The 18,434-nt window shown below is 38.0% G+C and overlaps 1 protein-coding gene across 5 annotated transcripts in view; it reads right to left on the reverse strand.

The window, feature by feature from the left end:
- The window catches only part of FBXO48 (F-box protein 48), a 51,296-nt gene that overhangs the window by 30,155 nt on the left and 2,707 nt on the right, over nucleotides 1-18,434 (reverse strand). For 4 of the 5 annotated variants that reach the window (XM_029937500.1, XM_029937503.1, XM_029937501.1 and 1 more), the window contains one exon: nucleotides 17,428-18,375. In XM_029937500.1, coding sequence (XP_029793360.1) covers nucleotides 18,214-18,375 — 162 coding nt within the window. In that variant the 3' untranslated portion in view covers nucleotides 17,428-18,213. Of the gene's footprint in view, nucleotides 1-17,427; nucleotides 18,376-18,434 lie in introns of those variants that run through there. The other variant, XM_029937504.1, reaches the window with a different exon arrangement.

Here is an 18,434-nt window from a genome sequence, read left to right on the forward strand (position 1 = left end):
TTGGTGCAGCCACTCTGGAGAACAGAGTGGAGATTCCTCAAAAAATTAAAAATAGAACTCCCCTATGACCCAGCAATAGCACTGCTAGGAATTTACCCAAGGGATACAGGAGTGTTGATGTATAGGAGCACATGTACCCCAATGTTCACAGCAGCACTGTCAACAATAGCCAAATCATGGAAAAAACTTAAATGTCCATTAAATGACAAATGAATAAATAGGATGTGGTTTATAAATATAGTGGAATACTACATGGCAATGAGGAAGAATGAAATCTGGCCATTTGTAGCAACGTGGATGGAACTGGAGGGTATTATGCTAAGTGAGATAAGTTACACAGAGAAAGACAGACACCATATGTTTTCGTTCACATGTGGATCTTGAGAAACTTAGCTAGGCAAACCACAAGAGACTCTTAAAGACTGAGAACAAATTGAGGGTTGATGGGGGTTGGGGGAGAGGGGAAAGTGGGTGATGGGCATTGAGGAAGCCACTTGTTGGAATGAGCACTGGGTGTTGTATGGAAACCAATTTGACAATAAATTATACTTAAAAAAATAAAATCTGTGAAATTGCAGGAGGGAATCTTATAGGATGCTGGAATGTTCTATAACTTGGCCTAGGAACTGTGTATTAATATGTGGAATGCTTTCCTGTTACCTGTACATTTTGTACACATTTGTTTGGCTATCATTATGCATTTATGCATCAGTACTGAATGTTCTCTCTCTATGTGGATGCTACTTCAGGGCCCACAGTCTTATTAGAAATTGGAAAAATACCTTTCCAATTGATTCCCTCCCAGATTCTGTAGATCCTAATTCTTCATTTGCATTTACCTTTGGGGACTGGTTTCTTATCTTTGTCAGGTGAGTCAGCAAAGATGCAAATATCCCCTTACTGGATTTGTTTCTTGTGTTTCAAAGGTGCCAGGGATGCTGTTCCAAAGTCCGTGGTGTCTGTGCATATGGTGAACTGCACACAAGTGAAGGCATTCATTTATCTCCTCTACTCTGTCTGGACACCTGGATGTCAGCTACAAATACTAATTGGTTGAATGGTTTGTATACTTTCTCTTACGAAGCCTGACGTTTTTTTAAAAACTGAAATTTCTTTTTATTTTTAAAAATTATTTAAATTATTATTTATTTGAGAGAGAGAGAAAGAGAGCATGAACAAGGAAGAGGGGCAGGGGGAGAGATAGAGGGAATTTTAAGCAGGCTCTATGTTCAGCAATGCTACGACTCTGGGATCATGACCTGAGCTGAAATCAAGAGTTAGACATTCAACCAACTGAGCCATCCAGGTGTCTCAAAACTGAAATTTCTAAAATCAGTAGAAGGGTTAGTTAAAAAGTGAAGCCTTAAAAGAAAATGTGGCAATTATAGTTTATTAAAGAATTAACTTAGGAAAATTTTTTAAAATAGAAGTAAATTTAAAGTAACATATAGGGACTATTTTCTATTAACTAGTGTGCAAAAGAAAAGCTTCCATAGTATATATTTTTCTCATTCACTCAAAGTGAAGTAAAAAACTTCAGAAACAGTTGTTACTGAAGGGTATTAAGAGAATAGGAAAGAATTACACTAGTGCTTTGAGGAGAATGCTCTTGTGCAGCCATTTGCTTCTTACTAGATACAAGTATATGTGTGGGAATGTTTGTAAGACATTTGCCTTGTAGATTATAAAAATAAGCCCCATAAGCAAAGTTGGGGTTTTTACCCTTCTTGGGAGGTTAATAATTATGCTGTAACTAGTTACTGTGAAAATATTCTGACCAATTGGTTTTCATTCATTTCATTTATTATTATTATTTTTTTAAATAGTTTATGGTCAAGTTGATTTCCATGTAACACCCAGTGCTCATCCTGACAAGTACCCTCCTCCAGGCCCATCACCCCCCTTCTCCTCTCCCCCTCCCCCATCAGCCCTCAGTTTGTTCTCAGTATTTAAGAGTCTCTCATGATTTGCCTCCTTCCTTCTCCTCAACTGTTTTATCCCTCTTCCCCTCCCCCATAGTCCTTTGCTAAGTTTCTCCTGTTACATTTATGAGTGAAAACATATGGTATCTCCTTCTTTGCCTGACTTATTTCACTTAGCATGACTCCCTCCAGTTCCATCCACATTGCTACAAATGGACAGATTTCATTCTTTCTCATTGCCATGTAGTACTCCATTGTATATATAAACCACATCTTCTTTATCAGTTGATGGACATTTAGGCTCTTTCCATGATTTGGCTATTGTTGACAGTGCTGCTATGAACTTTGGAATTATTTTTATTATTATTAAAAAACTTTTTTTTAATGTTTATTTTTGAGAGAGAAAGAGAGAGAGAGAGACAGAGTAGCAGTGGGGGAGGTGAAGAGAGAGAGGGAGACACAGAATCCTAAGCAGGCTCCAGGCTCTGAGCTGTCAGCACAGAGCCCGATGCTGGGCTTGAACTCACAAACCATGAGACCATGACCTGAGCTAAAGTCAGAAGCTTAACTGACTAAGCCACCCAGGTGCCCCTATTTTTATTATTTTTTAAAATGTTTATTTATTTGAGAGAGAGAGAGAGAGAGAGAGAGAGAGAGAGAGAATGAATGGGTGGGAGAGGGACAGAGAGAGGGAGAGAGGGAATCCCAAGCAGGCTCCACGTAGAGCCCATCACAGGGCTTGATCTCATGACAGTGAGATCATGACCTGAAATGAAATCAAGAATTGGGCATTCAACTTACTGAGCCACCCATGGGCCTCTCATTTCATTTATTTAATTAATATCCATTAGAAGTATTTATTGATTAACCACTATGTGCCAGGCATTGATTTAGTTGCTGATCTCATTGAGTTCATATTCTTACAAAACAGATAAATTATAATTTGGTAATAATTATTGCATAAAAATTCAGCTAGTAAGAATAAAGCATTGAGGATCAGTGGCTAGTGGTGCTCTTTTAGTGAGGGTAGTTAGGGAAGTCTTCTCCAACGAGATGACACTGGAGTGGAGGCCTAAAGGAAGAGAGGGAGCCATGTTGATATCTGGAGGAAAAGCACTCCAGATAGAAAGAACAGCAGGTGCGAGGGTCCTGAGGTGGCAGTATGCTTGAGGAACATCAAGGATGCCAGGATGGCAAAAGCAGAGTATGAGCGCGAGGTAGAAAAAGGTCCTGAAGGTAAGATCAAAGCAGCAGTGGATCCTGTCACAGAGGACCACTTAAGAGAATACCACATGTACGTAAAAATTTCTCTGCAATGTGTTCTATAAGTTCTCTGGCATTTTTTAAATTCCTGAGCAACAGTATCTCCAATTAGATTTATATATGCCATAAATTGCATCGGTCAGCGTATTGGATACTTAGATGACCTCCACATAGTTCATACCAATGGTCACAGTCATCCTCTTATTTGACCTATCAGTGGCATCTGATGTCATTCATTCCCCCAACCTCCTTAAAGCAACTCACTTTATGCCCTGGTTTCCCCTCTACGTCACTTCTCAGTTTCTGGCTCCTTTTCATCTTCTTCAGCCTCTGAATGATGGAGTGTCTCAGGGCTTAATCCTTGGATCTTTTCTTTATCTAGTTAATCCTGTGTTGTGAAAAGTCTTAGACTTTTTAATATAAACTGATCAAAATGATTATGCTCCTGTGATGGTTGGTGTTAATGCTTAACTTGTTATGAAACTTAAATTAAAAGGCAAAATATTTTGCAAGGATACAATACATGCAGATATTCATTAGTCATCAAGAATACTCTGTGCTTAAAATCAAATATGGAAACACTATGGATGTATTGTTGTGAACTAAATACGGCCCCATTGCTTACTACCCAGACAGTTCTATGCTCTGCTTAATAAACTGGGTGCAGCAACTGAATGGGTTAGTTCTGTAAAATGTTGAAGAGACTGTTTGAAATGTTAAAATGAAACAAAACAACCAACTTGTTTTATGCTATTAAAAAAAATTGCTGCCATAGATAACCAGCAAGCTCAGGTGAAAGACTTGGGCATTTGGTTGACACTTTCACTCATCACACTGAATGTGACCTTGCATGGGCATTCATAGGTGGTGACATAAATACATCATGTAATCTACTCATTCTCTGTAAAATTGTGTCTTGAGGAAATTCAACTGGTGGAAAATTATCTGACCCACTTCGCTACCTTGAAGTCAGTTTCCAAAAATAGAAATCATGGTATAAAGTGTAATTATGAAGCTAAGAACTAAATTTCAAAAAGTTCTCTGATTTCAACTTCATGAAAACGAGCTAAGATTATTCTTTTTACCATCTAACAGAGTATTGATATTGTGGGAAATTGCTACAAAGGAAAGTTATTAAATGCAGTTCAGTAAGAGCATAAAAAAAGAAGTCAATGATTTCAGGAGAGCTGAATTTTACAAGTACCTCAAGAATGGTAACTCTAGGTACAAAAACCATTATGCAAAGACTATCCATATTTGCAAGTACCTATATTTGTGATCAGTTGACTTCACTATGAATAAAAATAAATCTCTTTCTTACCTAAATGATTTAAGGCTAAATTCTGCATTGCAAACTATGAAAAGAGATACAAACCTGACAAGGACAGCTTAGTGAGGAAGAAAATGCATGATATTTTATTTCCAAATTAAAGAAGTAACCAATTAAAAAAGGAAAATGTAATTTAACAGTAGTGGTATTTAAAGAAAAGTTATTATGGTGCCTTTCCAAGTACATGACCATTTTCCTGATTAGCCTTGGAGATCTGGATCTGTTAGTGCAGCAATGTGAGAGCAAAAATAAGGTAATACTCTTTATTGGCATCTTCAAAATTTACAGAAAGATAATATGCTTAAAATTCAGTTAATGGGAGACTGAGAGATCTTGTGTTTTTCTAAGACTTGAAAACTGAGATCACCGTGTTCATGTAAAGGAGAGACTCCTGCTGGGACAGCCAGCTGGGGAGGCTAGAGCACAGAAAGGGGTGGTGGTGGTAGAAACCTGCACATTCCACTTCTGGGGCTGCGGGAGAAGGCAGAGAGAAAGAATCAGTGTGTTGTGCTTGCCCACCTTTGGGTCTTGTTGTAGAGAATGGGAAGTCAGATAAACTGAAGGGAGAGGGGCTTCCCCTGTGCTCAGGTGGAGATCCTGGAGGAGACTCCTGTGCAGAGGATCTGTGCCAATATGGGTGAGCCAAGACAGCTGCTGGGGGTGGTCAGGAAGAGAACAGCTCTCACTTAGACACCAAGCCTCTCTTAGTTCCATACTGAGAGCCAGGGGCTTGTCATCAGGCCTGCCATTGGTAGGAGCAGGTTGCCCCACAGCAGATCCTGAAGTGGGGGCTACTGGCTGGGAGCCTGCATGGAGGACCTGGGGGGGTCAGGTCTATAGGCAGGCGATCGCTGAAGGCAGGCCTGCTTAGCATGAGACAGCAGGCAAAAGCCCATGTGTGCACCCATGTAAGTCAGCGGTAGAGGCCAGTAGAAAGCCCAGGACAGTACCAGCCAACCATGCTTTAGCAGCCATGAGATCAGATGACATAGAAGAATAAATGTCATATGACTTCTGGTACAAAACCACATGAATCCTCTGCCCTCAGTGTCTTCACCATTTTGAATGAGAACAGGGCAGAGAGCAATGGAAACACAAGATATTGAGCATTTTCCTCAAAATTTGATATTTAATAATTCTTTATGTTACTGGGTTGGTCTAAGGCTTGAAATGGACTGAACAGTAAACCTTCTTTCCTCTGCTGAAACTTTGGGGTTGGAGGCTTGCAAGGACACTGGTTAGTTATATCAGCTAAACAAAGGAAAAACACTTTTCTATATGTATACAAGTTGTATCAGAAGATCTATGACAGTATTCAGGATAATCCAATATTTACATTTTTCAATTTGTATTCCATTTCATTTTCAAAATAAAACTTCCAGTATTCTATTAATGTGGTTGAGATTATGTGCTTAAGCCACAATTCTATATAAATAAGGCAAGTTTGGGGGTGTCTGGTGGCTCAGTTGGTCAAGCGCCTGCCCTTAGCTCAGGTCATGATCTCAGGATTTTTGGGTTTGAGAACACCCCCCCCCCCAATCAGACTCTGCACTGACAGTGAGGAGCCTGCTTCAGATCCTCTGTCTCCCTCTCTCTCTGCCCCTCCCCAGCGTGTGCTCTCTCTCTCTCAAAATAAATAAATAAACATTAAAAAAAATAAGGCAACTATGGTTATCTTTCTTCATTTGAATTTTCTTACATTCAGCTTGATTCATTCCTGTTTATGGCCAGCTTGTGCCCTGAAGGTATTTGCAGTTTATGTATTTCTGTATTTAAATCAAATGACTCTTTAGGAACTCCTTGACTCTAAAAGGAACACAAAGGGAGGAGAGAAAAAATTCACACACTAAACTCACACATTGAAAGGATCTTTTAGTAATTCCATGAAAAATGAACACAAATCCAATTAAAAATACATAGGGGGCGCCTGGGTGGCTCAGTCGGTTGAGCAGCCGGCTTCGGCTCAGGTCAGATCTCACGTTTGTGGGTTCGAGCCCCGCGTCGGGCTCTGTGCAGACAGCTGGCTCAGAGCCTGGAGCCTGCTTCCAGTTCTGTGTTTCCTTCTCTCTCTGCCCCTCCCCCTCTCATGCTCTGTGTCTCTCTGTATCAAAAATTAATAAAACATTAAAAAAATTAAAAAAAAATACATAGAAGTAGGTTTTTGAAGATGAGGTTGCCTTATTCCAGTGGAGTTTAGGGGAAGGTTAAACACTATATGGTTGCTTACAAAAGTAAGCTTTTTTTTTTTTTTAAACCAGGATGGAACTAAGAATAATTCAGAACAGTAAAGTAAGAGATTTGATTTTAGAAAAGAAAAGAGTAAAAGGGATATAACTAAATAATTAAAGAAATAAGGATTACAGATAAATATTAGAGCTAAATAAAAAAGGAATATAAAAAGGATAAAATATACACTGTAAAGTCAGGAATAGATAGGGTGAGAAGTAAAAACAAAGCTAAAATAAATAAGCAAAAGGATAAATACAGAGAACAAAAATAGAGAGGTGACAAAAGACTAAAGGGGGAAATGCACAAAATAAAAATGTTAAACCTTACTAAATTTAACTCCAAATCCTCAAGTATTTGTGGAATGAAGGTCTGGAAAAATAAGCTCCCATTACTTAAAAAAAAAACAAAGCTGACAAATCACATGAGTAACTCAGAGTGACCTCTGGGCTGAAGTAACTCCCAGGGGTTGGGGTCCCCAGCAGAGCTTCTTAAGGGCAGAGATGGCCTGAATTTCTGGGGTCTGCAGTCTCTCAAGGGTCTGTCTCTTCAACGCCAACAGCAGGCCAGTTCGTCAACAGCAAGAAATCAGCCTGGAGCATCACTGCTAACCAATATTAATATTTCTATTGCCCTCTCTCTGTTCCTATTTTTTATTTATTAGATACTATTTATTATACCATACTGTATAATACAGAAAATACCAGAGGGACAATATATCTTGAGTATTAACATACTATTAAATGCCTTTCTACTACTTTAGCTACAAAAGAGGTATACTCCATGATGAAACTAGCAGAAAAGATAGCCCTATCACTCAGAAGTCTTTTTTGTCTCCCTCCCTTCCCCCTGACCAGGACAGTTTTATCTTAACACTCCCCCTGCTAAGGAAAGGTTAAAAAAACCCACTATTCTCCTGAGACTCAGAATAGTCAAAACAATCTTAAAACAGAACAAAGTTAGAGGACTTAGACTTCCCAATTGCACTTAATGCAAAGCTACAGTAATCAAGACAAAGGGATGCTGGAGTAGGAGTAGATACATCAGTGGAATAGAATTGAGAGTCCAGAATGAATCCATTTATCTACGGTCAAGTGAGTTTCAATGAAGGTGCCAAACCCATTCAAAGAGGAAGGAACAGTTTTTTCAAAAAAAACAGTGCTGGGACAAGTAAAGAGCCTCATGCAAAAGAATGAAGCCCTACCTCACAACATATGTAAAAACTGACTTAAGTGAAAAGAATGGGCAAATCTATAGAGACAAAGTTGATAAGTAGTAGCTGAGGCAGAGAAAGAAATATGGGGAGATGGAACATGACTGCTGATCTTCATAACAGTTCCATGAGACGAATCCTTTGTAATCATATTGCAGATGAAAACTACGGCATACATAACTTGCCCACACAGGTAATAAACGGAAGATGTAGGGATGTCTCCAACGACTGCTGGAAAGATATCTTATATATAGTAAACACTTACCTTAGGGTAGCAATTATTATCTATAGACTTTAATCTTGAGTGGTGACTCTAGTACTACAAATATACTGTACTTTATTATTAAAAAATTTTTTTTAATGTCTTTATTTTACTTTGAGAGACAGAGCAGAGAGCAAGTCAGGGAGGGGCAGAGAGAGGGAGATACAGAATCTGAGCAGGCTCCAGGCTCTGAGCTGTCAGCACAGAGCCAGGCACGGGGCTCAAACCCATGGACTGTGAGATCATGACCTGAGCCAAAGTCGGATGCTTAACCAACTGAGCCACCCAGGTGCCCTGAATATACCATACTTTAGGCAGGGTCAGTAAACTAGAATATGAAACTAAGAGATGTGATATAAAATTATACATTGTACTTGAGTACATTTTGCCTTTCATTTTGAGATGTGGATATTGTATACAAAATAAAAATGTGTACTCCAGGAGATGGATTTCAAAATTACATGTGACATGTTTATTGTAAGCAAAATGGAATCTTGCACATGAATTTTGATTACCTTGCTCTACTCCTCAAGGCCCCTGGCTCACTTTTTCTGCCTAAATGAGTTTCAAGGGGAAAGGATAAAAACATAAATCTAGAAGACTCTTCACCTCTGGGTGAATTCCTTCTATGGTCTCTTCATATAGGGGAGTAGAATTTACTCACTGTATTGGTAAAAGGGTGAGAAATTTATTGATACCTAAAGATTGTTTAACCATAAATGTCTAATTCTAAGCTCTTAGAATCATCTTCAGAGTTCATATCTGTTACTTCAGAAGAATATACTCACATTAACCAACCTCATAGAACTACAGTATCCATTGACAGTGGGCTGAAAATTTGGAGCACAAACTTGTGGAAAACGAAATAATACCCTCATGTAAAAACATGTGCACAAAATAATGATGTGGACCTACTTTTTTGGGGGAAAAACTGTAAAACTAAATTCATATGTTTTTTATTGTGCCGTTGGAAATGAAGATAGAACTCTTTTGGGTGGTGGAGACAAGAATGAAGGGCAGAGTGGGATAAGAATTGTTTTCATTGGAGGGTTATATTTCCTGACATCTTAACATTCTAGCTAGAAAGGCTGATTATGATTTTTGAGTTATATCTAGTCTACTCTTATTGGAACGGTCCAGAAGATGGGCAAGACTAGTTTCAGTTCTGTCATTTACAACAAAAGGCTTGTAAAAATTCTTAGATTTTGCAATCAGCTAACGTGGCTGAAATGAGGAACTCTGACCACGCACACTTCAGCGCTTGTCAGTTTCAATAGCAGTATTGCTCCCTCTGCTGGCAGCTGGTTAGCATTGACCAGGTCTCAAGGATGCTGTAGCTGACACAGCGCCCTGAACCAGTCCTAAGGTCAGGGTCCTTTCCTCCAGGTACAAGCTGCTTGACCTGACTCAAATTACTTTGCTTCCAGAATCTCAGTTTTTGCATTTAAAAAATATTAATGTTCAAAAAGTATCTTTCAAACTATTTTATGGGTAAATGGCCATGTAAAATGGGCTCAATCCCTGGAAGATATTATTATAAGACAATTTGGGGGAAGAAAGCTAGCCTGTTCATCAAGTTTGTCAATGTTGTAAAATATGATTTTCAATATTGTTGGTTTTCTGGATCTGAGAAAAAATGCATGTGTTATAGCAACCTAAGAAGCTACTGTCACAGCATGTACAATAATAACAAAATATTTGTAAATTTCTTAAAATTCTCAGGTGTATAATTTAAGTCATAGATGCCAAACAGGCCTTTTATAAAATTCAATATCCATTGCTAATACAAGTATTAGATAAAATAGAAATTAGTGGATATTCCTTTGATGTGGTTAATCTAATCTAAATTATATACTCATTATATACTGTCCTATAACTATATACACAGTTATATATATTTTGTAGCCTGTTGATTACTGAATTATTTTGTTCATATTAGTGTTATCATTGATTATAAATTGGGTTTTCCAGATATATTATCATACCACCTGCAAGTGGAATTTTACTTCTCTTCCAATTCTTATGCCTCTACTTTTTTCTCCCTTGAATGGGGACACAATTTGGGGTCCAAATGTATGCATCCAGTATGGCGTGAAATAGTAATGGAGATGAAGATTGTGGATATTTGTATCTTGTTCCTTACCTTTATGGGGATGCTTTCACTGGGAGAGAATGTTGAAATAAAGAAACACTGAAAGCATTCCCATGAAGGTAAGGAACAAGGCAAAAATGTATTTGTCAATCAGTAGTTCTTGCAGAAACTCGCAAGATTAACCTCAATCATGGGTTTACTCTCTGGTTCTCTTTCTTTCCCCCAGACACTGGTCCAATGTTTCTTTACTATTTGTTAGATCTATCTTCAGGAGGTTTTTTTTCTTTTTTTGGCCCCAGGTTTTCAAGTTGTCCTAAGTAGGAAGGCTTTTGCCATTAGCATAAATGTCAAGTTCTATATGTCCAATATTGATTTCCTCTGATTTTCTAGACATTTGTATTGGGAGGTGTTCCATGTTAGCCTTAGTCCTTTATGTTGCATTAATGTAAGGACTGTCAAAATTATAAAAGGTGCTATACTCTAGTTGTTAAAAACTTGTTCTCTGAAATCAAAGAGAGTTGGATTTAAATAGTGGCTCTACCTCTCCTTCTGTTGATATGGAAAATAACTTGCAGATGATTTCCTGCATTCTTATTTATAAGTCTAATTATGAAGATGCAATATGAAAATGTTATAAAGCATTTAGCACACGGTTTAGTCAACAGGGAATACTTTAGAAACGGGTTCCTGGAAAAAGCAATCTTAACTCCTTAAGAAAATATCCTTTGAATGGAAAGATTTGAGGATTACTACCTCAATCAAATAATCAGGGTAACCTGGTCACATAGACATTATGTGCCTCTTAATGTGGTGCATTAAGAAGCATATTACATTTACCTATGTAGTATAATTACTAAATATGTTTTACCTGAATCAAATCATGAAGAGATAATCAGACAAATCATTTACAGAACATTCTATATGAAAACCAACCTGAATTCTTAAAAAAACCCAACAAATCAGGGCGGCTGGGTGGCACAGTTGGTTAAGCTCTTGATTCTTGGTTTTGGCTCAGGTCATGATCTCACAATTCGTGGGTCCAGCTGAGCTCTGCTTTAGGCTCTGCAGCTAGAAGCATGGATTCAGCTTGGGATTCTCTCTCTCTCTCTCTCTCTCTCTCTCTCTCTCTTTCTCTCTCTGCCCCCTACCCACTTGCATTGTCTCTCTCTCTCTCAAAATAAACAAACTTAAAAAAACCCCAACAAGTCAATATTCCGTAAAACAAAACCAAGGGCAGAGGGATACTTCTGGTTCCCAGAGATTAAGGGGACATAAAAAATGATATGCATTTATAATCCTTGTTTGGATCCTGAATTGGAAAAAGAATCTGCATATTTTTGAGGCCACTAAGGAAATTTAAATAGGGATTACAAATTATATTATTGAATCAATACAAAAATTTTATATGTGATAATGGTATCGCATATAAGAGAATGTATTTAGGAGATGCATGTTGAAGTATTGAGGGGTAAAGTATTATGACTGCAACTTAGTTACAAATGCTTCAGCTAAAATAAATTATAAATAAAACAAATGTGGAAATGTTAACAACTGGCCTAAGCGAAGGACATAAGAGTCTTTGTCATGTAACTTTACTTTTCTGTGTGTTTAAAAGTTTTCAAAATAAAAAGTTGGAGGGGGGTGTCTGGGTGGCTCAGTCGGTTAAGTGTCTGACTTTGGCTCAGGTCATGATCTCATGGCTCATGAGTTCGAGCCCCACATCAGGCTCTGTGCTGACAGCTCAGCGCCTAGAGCCTGCTTTGGGTTCTGTGTCTCCCTCCCCTGCTTGCATTGTCTCTCTCAAAAAGAAATAAACATTAAACAAAAATTTTAAGTAAAAAATAAAAAATGAAAGGTGGAGGAGCATTCTTGGCTTTTTTATTCGAGTTACTCATTCTCAGATAAGCTTTTAATTCATTCATTAAAAATGTATTGAGCAGAGGGGAGGAGCCAAGATGGCGGAACAGCATGGAAGTTTTTTGGGTGTCTCTCACCCATGAAATACAGCCAGATCAACACTAAAGCATCTATACCTAGGAAACTGATCTGAGGATTAACACAACAATCTGCACAACCTGAACCACAGAACTCAGCAGGAACACGGCCGGAGAGGTGAACTGGGGGAGAGAGAAGCTGAAGAGGGCAGGAGCTGATGTTTTTGCTTGTGGAGAGAGGATGGAGATGGGGGGAGAGTACAGGAAAAGCACCCTCCCCCCCAACGCATCTGGAGAGAAAGTGGACAAGTGGAAACAGCCACAGGGACTGAACTGAAAATGGACAAAGGAGGAAGGAGGAAGGAGAAAGGAGAGGGTTTTAATTCCATTAAGACTCTATAAACAGGGAAAGCACAGAGTTGATACCTGGCGGTGCTCTGGTGAGAAGGTCGAATCCCCAGGAGCGGAGCAAAGTCTGAGGGTCCTTGGGGCACACCAGGAGAGGCAGTTCCCCTGCTGGGAGGACATTTGGTAGAGGTGGCACAACCTCCCCACAGGCAAAGGTCCCAGCAGATCCCAGAGAACCACCACATTCGCTGGTGCTGGAACAAGGTCGCTAAGGGTGAAGGCTGGTGCCTTATGTGTGTTGTGATTTTCCAAAATCCCTGAAACACTGCTGCTACACGATTGCATGAACTTTTTCTGGGACGGGCTGACACCCAGCCGCAGTCTCTGGACATCGGCAGCAGCACTGTCCTGCAAACATTCTTGGGTATGGCCTACACCTGACCATTGCTCAGTGAGATCCTGCTGCAGAGGGGCAGAACGAGTCAAAGCCACAGTTCTCAGAACTGAGGGGTCGGGAAACACCACTGCATCTGAGCTAAAACTCAGGAGGGAGGTGCCGCCCGGCAACCTGACGGCTTGGTCACAGAGAGCGTAAAAGTGGGAAGTGGATGGAAGCTGGAGACAAAGGTTGAGTGTGCAATTGCTGGTCAGGAAGAACAGAATTCTGCTACTAGAGGTTCTGTGACTGGGTGACGCCATTTTTATCCCACCCGCGCCTGCGCATACACACCTACAAGCGCCACAAAAATCCACCCAGGTGAGCTAAGCAGCGCCATCTAGTGGAGAACAGAGCAGTTACACTAAGCCCGCCCAACCGGGCCAACCTTGCTATTCAGGAACACAAGTCTCTCTATCTGTTTAGTTTACAAACTATGAAGTGCTTCATAGTTTGACTTCTAGGGGAAAACAATGTAATTTTAATTGTATTTCAGTCTGTTTGCTGGTCCATCTATTCAATTTTCGTTTTTTCTCATTTCTTTTCTTTTTCTTGAATACAGAAAAGATTTATTTTTATTTTCAATTTTTATTAAAAATGTTTTTCTTTAATTTTTCTGCTATACTTTTTACTTTTTGGTAAATTTTTCAAATTCTATTTTACTTTCATCATTTCATTTTATTCTATTTCATTGTATTCATTTTTTCAAGTTTTCAAATGGTTTCCTTTTTTCTTTTCCTTTTTCTTTTTCCCTTTTTTTTCTCTACTCTGTCAAGCTCCTTTCAACACCCAACCAAAACACACTTAAGGTTTATTAGCATCATTTATTTGATTTGTGTGTGTGTGTGTGTGTGTGTGTGTTGTTTTTAATTTAATTTTTTAATCTTATTACTTAATTTTCTTCCTTCAAAATGACAAAATGAAGGAATTCACCCCAAAAGAAAGAGCAAGGAGAAATGACAACCAGGGACTTAATCAACACAGATACAAGCAAGATGTCTGAACCAGAATTTACAATCATGATAATAGGAATACTAGCTGGGTTGAAAATATAACCTCTTTCTGTGGAGATAAAAGAAGTAAAAGCTAGTCAGGATAAAATAAGGAATGCTATAACTGAGCTGTAGTCTCGAATCGATGCCGTGGCAGCAAGGATGCATAACGCAGACCAGTGAAACAATGATAGAGAAGACAAACTTATGGAGAATAATGAAGCAGAAAAAAAAGAGAGAACCTAAGGCAAAAGAACATGATTTAAGAATTAGAGAAATCAGTAACTCATTAAAAAGAAAAAACATCAGAATCATAGGGATTCCAGAAAATGAAGAGAGAGAAAAGGGGGGAAAAGGGTTATGTGAGCAAATCACAGTGGAAAATTTTCCTGACCTGAGGAAAGACACAGACATCAAAATCTAGGAAGCACAGAGGACTCCCATTAGATTCAACAAAAACTGACCATCAACAAGGCATATCATAGTCAAATTCACAAAATGTTCAGACAAGGAAAGAATCATAAAAGCAGCATGGGAAAAAAAAGTCCTTAACCTACAAGGGAAGACAGATTAGGCTTGCAGCAGACCTATCCACAGAAACTTTGCAGGTCAGAAAACTGGCAGGATATATTCAAAGTGCTGCATCAGAAAAATATGCAGCCAAGAATTCTTTATCCAACAAGGCTATCATTCAAAATAGAAGGAGAGATTAAAAATTTCCCAAACAAAAATTAAAGGAGTTTGTGACCACTAAACCAGCCCTGCAAGAAATTTTAAGGGGGATTCTCTGAGGGGTGAAAAAACAAAAAAAGAAAATGACCAAAAGCAACAAAGATTAGAAAGGACCAGAGACCACCACCAGAAACTCTAACTCTACAAGAAACATAATGGCAATAAATTCATATCTTTCAATACTCAAAATGTCAATGGACTAAATGCTCCAATCAAAAGACAAATGGTAACAGAATGGATAAGAAAACAAGATCCATCTATATGCCATTTATAAGAGACCCACTTTAGACCTAAAGACCCTTCCGATTGAAAGGGGATGGAGAACTACCTATCGTGCTAAATCGTTGGCAAAAGAAAGCTGGAATGGCCATACTTATATCAGATAATCTAGACTTTAAAATAAAGACTGTAACAAGAGATGAAGAAGGGAATTATATCATAATTAAGGGGTCTATCCACCAAGAACACCTAACAAATGTAGACATTTATGCTGCAAATGTGGCAACACCCAAATATATAAATCAATGAATCACAATCATAAAGAAACTCATTGATAATAGTACCATAATAGCAGGGGATTTCAACATCTCACCGCAATGGACAGATCATCTAAACAGAAAATCAACAAGGAAACAATGGCTTTGAATGACACACTGGACCAGATGGACTTAATAATTCAGAACATTTCATCCTAAAGCAGCAGAATACACATTCTTCTCCAGTGCATATGAAACATTCTCCAGAATAGATCACATACTGGTACACAAATCAGCCCTCAACAAATACAAAAAGACTGAGATCATACTGTGCATATTTTCAGACCACAAAGCTATGAAACTTGAAATCAACCACAAGAAAAAATTTGGAAAGGTAACAAATACTTGGAGACTAAAAAATATCCTATTAAAGAATGACTGGGCTAACCAAGAAGTTTTGGAGAGAAGATAATATATGAAGTCAAAGCAAAGATGAAATTAAAGTCATTAGGGGTATATTTTTCAAATCAGGCTTTTATATACTTGAGTATTCTAAACCCTAAAGTCTATATTCCTATTGATTTTTATTGATGATTATGTCCTGGCTTAAGATTGGGTTATGAACTAGAAGCAGCTAAACAAAAATTTCTAAATTAAAAAAATGTATATTAGATCTTGAACTGACTTAACACTAAACAACACTAGAAACTCCTCAATAATCCCAATAATCTTGCCTCTTTTACAAACTGTGTATATATAACATTTTACCTATGAGTAAGAGCAGTCTTCTCTCCATTTTACTCCACCCACTCATGTTCTCAGATGCTAATGGCTTGGTCTGATAAATGTACAGTTCATTCTAAGCCCATTCCATAAAATTTATCATTAAGTTCCCAGACTTTCCATGTAGACTGTGATCATAGCTTATAGCTTTTATATAAAAAATTATTTTAATGTTACAGTACTAAAAGGAACTAAAGATTATTCATATAGCTTGCAACGTAATACTTAAAACTTATTGGGGTGACCCAATAATTACAATAAATGATACTTCTGGGTTAGGTTTTTTTTCAAGTGTTTATTCAAAAACATTAAACAATACATTTCTATTTCCTTGTTTCTCCCTAATAGCTTTTGAAAACATTAAAACAATTATTCATATGTTAGCATTAATTGTAAGCATCCCATCTATTTTATGGGTTTACATTGCATTTCAATACAGTTTTGTCCACTAATGATATAGTAAATTATTTTTATTATACATTCTGGGTAGCATTAAAATAAATAATATAGAAATAATTTAACAAATCATTAGGGAAAAGCTACTATATTCCAGGTTTTGAGAACACATAAATAAATAAATGGTCCCTGCCTTTAAGAAGCTCACAGTCCTGGGGCGACTGGGTGGCTCAGTCATTTGAGGATCTGACTCTTGATTCTGCTCAGGTCATGATCTCATGGTTCATGAGATAGAGCCCCATGTTTGGCTCTGAGGTGACAGCATGGGGCCTGCTTCGGATTGTCTCTCTCTCAAAATAAACAAACTTAAAAAAAAAAAAAGATTCTCGTAGTCCAAAGTGAGGAATGGGGGCGGGGCAGGCGAATAAGACTGACAGTTTAATGTAGCAGACAGCTTTGAGAATGGTATGTACAAAGAACTATGGGAACCTTACTTAACAAGGGCCACTTAATCCAGAATGGTATAATCTAGGAATGGTTTCTAGGTCCAGAGGGTAAGTTTTACAAGGGTTTGCCAAGAAGAGAGTTAATGGTGGCTGAAAGGTATTCCTTTAAAAGGGACTGTAACCTAGTCCTAGAGAAAGCTGCCTGATCTTCAAGGTTCCTTCCAACAGATAGATCCTCATCTGCTTGATCCAATACAAGGAATCTGCACACAGTGAGGCATCTTTCCAGTATCATGCCTATTTGTTAAATACTGGTTTCCTGGATTCTTATTTTTTGTGCTAAAGAGCACAATTTAAGAGAAAATGCTATACTGACTAAATACTTCATAGACACTTTTTACTATGGTTCTGACCACAGATTCAGAATGAACAATCTGGTATAGCGAGTACTATACCATCTACTTTTAAGAAAAAGAGAACAAAAGTTAAAGATTCCCGGAAAGCTATAAATTTAAACAAGTCAGGTATATAGAGGTCTCGAAAATAATACATTTATTTTCCTCCTTCTTCTTCTTCTTCTTTTTTTTTTTTTTTACATTTTCTTTTCTTTTAAATGTGGGGAAAACAAAAAGAACCAAAGTCCTCCGCCTTGATTATCTACAAGGAGTCCACTAGATGGTGCCGTAAGACTGTTAGAAGGCCTTTACCAAGAAAGCCACTGTGGCAGTTCTGAGGGCTGTCCCTGAGAGCAGTTCCAGGTCTGCAGGCGAGTAAGCGGAATCTTACTTAGTCTCACAAGCTTTAGCCTTCCAGTCAGATTAATTTTAAACTAAACCACAAGGTTAGCACATTTTAAAATGGGCTCAATGTTTGACAATTCAATCGGATTCCACTGAAATGCACATTTCAAAGTTATCAAAATATAAATTTATTATATATTTCAACATGTTGTTATTAATTTCATTTAGGTAGTCTTCCTAATTATGTTTATTCCTAGTTAGGAGCCTAGGTATTTCTACTATTTAATGAATCACTAATCAGTTTCTTCATATGGTTTCCTGAATTTTTAAATTACCACTAGGCAGAAAATACCACTCAAACTCTCTTGTCACTAAAGCACTGCAATACACTAATATAAATACATGAAGCAATACATTTTGAAATCACTCTATCAGTATAGTATTTCTTACATAAATAACATATGATTTTCCCACATTACAGTGAAGCCAGAATTTTCATGAAAGTGCAGAATAAAAACAAAGGTGGACTTTTACATTATTTTCTTTTGAATGTTAAGCGCACCTAAGAGTCATTTTAGTTTTAAACTCTCAAAGGTACAAGATGGGCTTGTAATTTATCAGCTTATCTTTCCAGTTCTGCCTCTAGAATTTCCCCCCATGTATCCACATCCATTGGGTACATGATTTTCTCGGGTAGGCTAAGAGGAGAACATACGTTGCTGTACCTGCCACTTAGCCATTCATGTTTCACTTTACTCTTCTGGTAGTTCCTCAGTAGTATTACCTGCAAGAGGTAAATCATCATCGTCAGAAAACGGAATAGGTGGCTGGTCAGTGAGTTGG

This window comes from Suricata suricatta, chromosome 4 (assembly GCF_006229205.1).
Source record: "Suricata suricatta isolate VVHF042 chromosome 4, meerkat_22Aug2017_6uvM2_HiC, whole genome shotgun sequence".
NCBI classification, from domain to species: Eukaryota; Metazoa; Chordata; class Mammalia; order Carnivora; family Herpestidae; genus Suricata; species Suricata suricatta.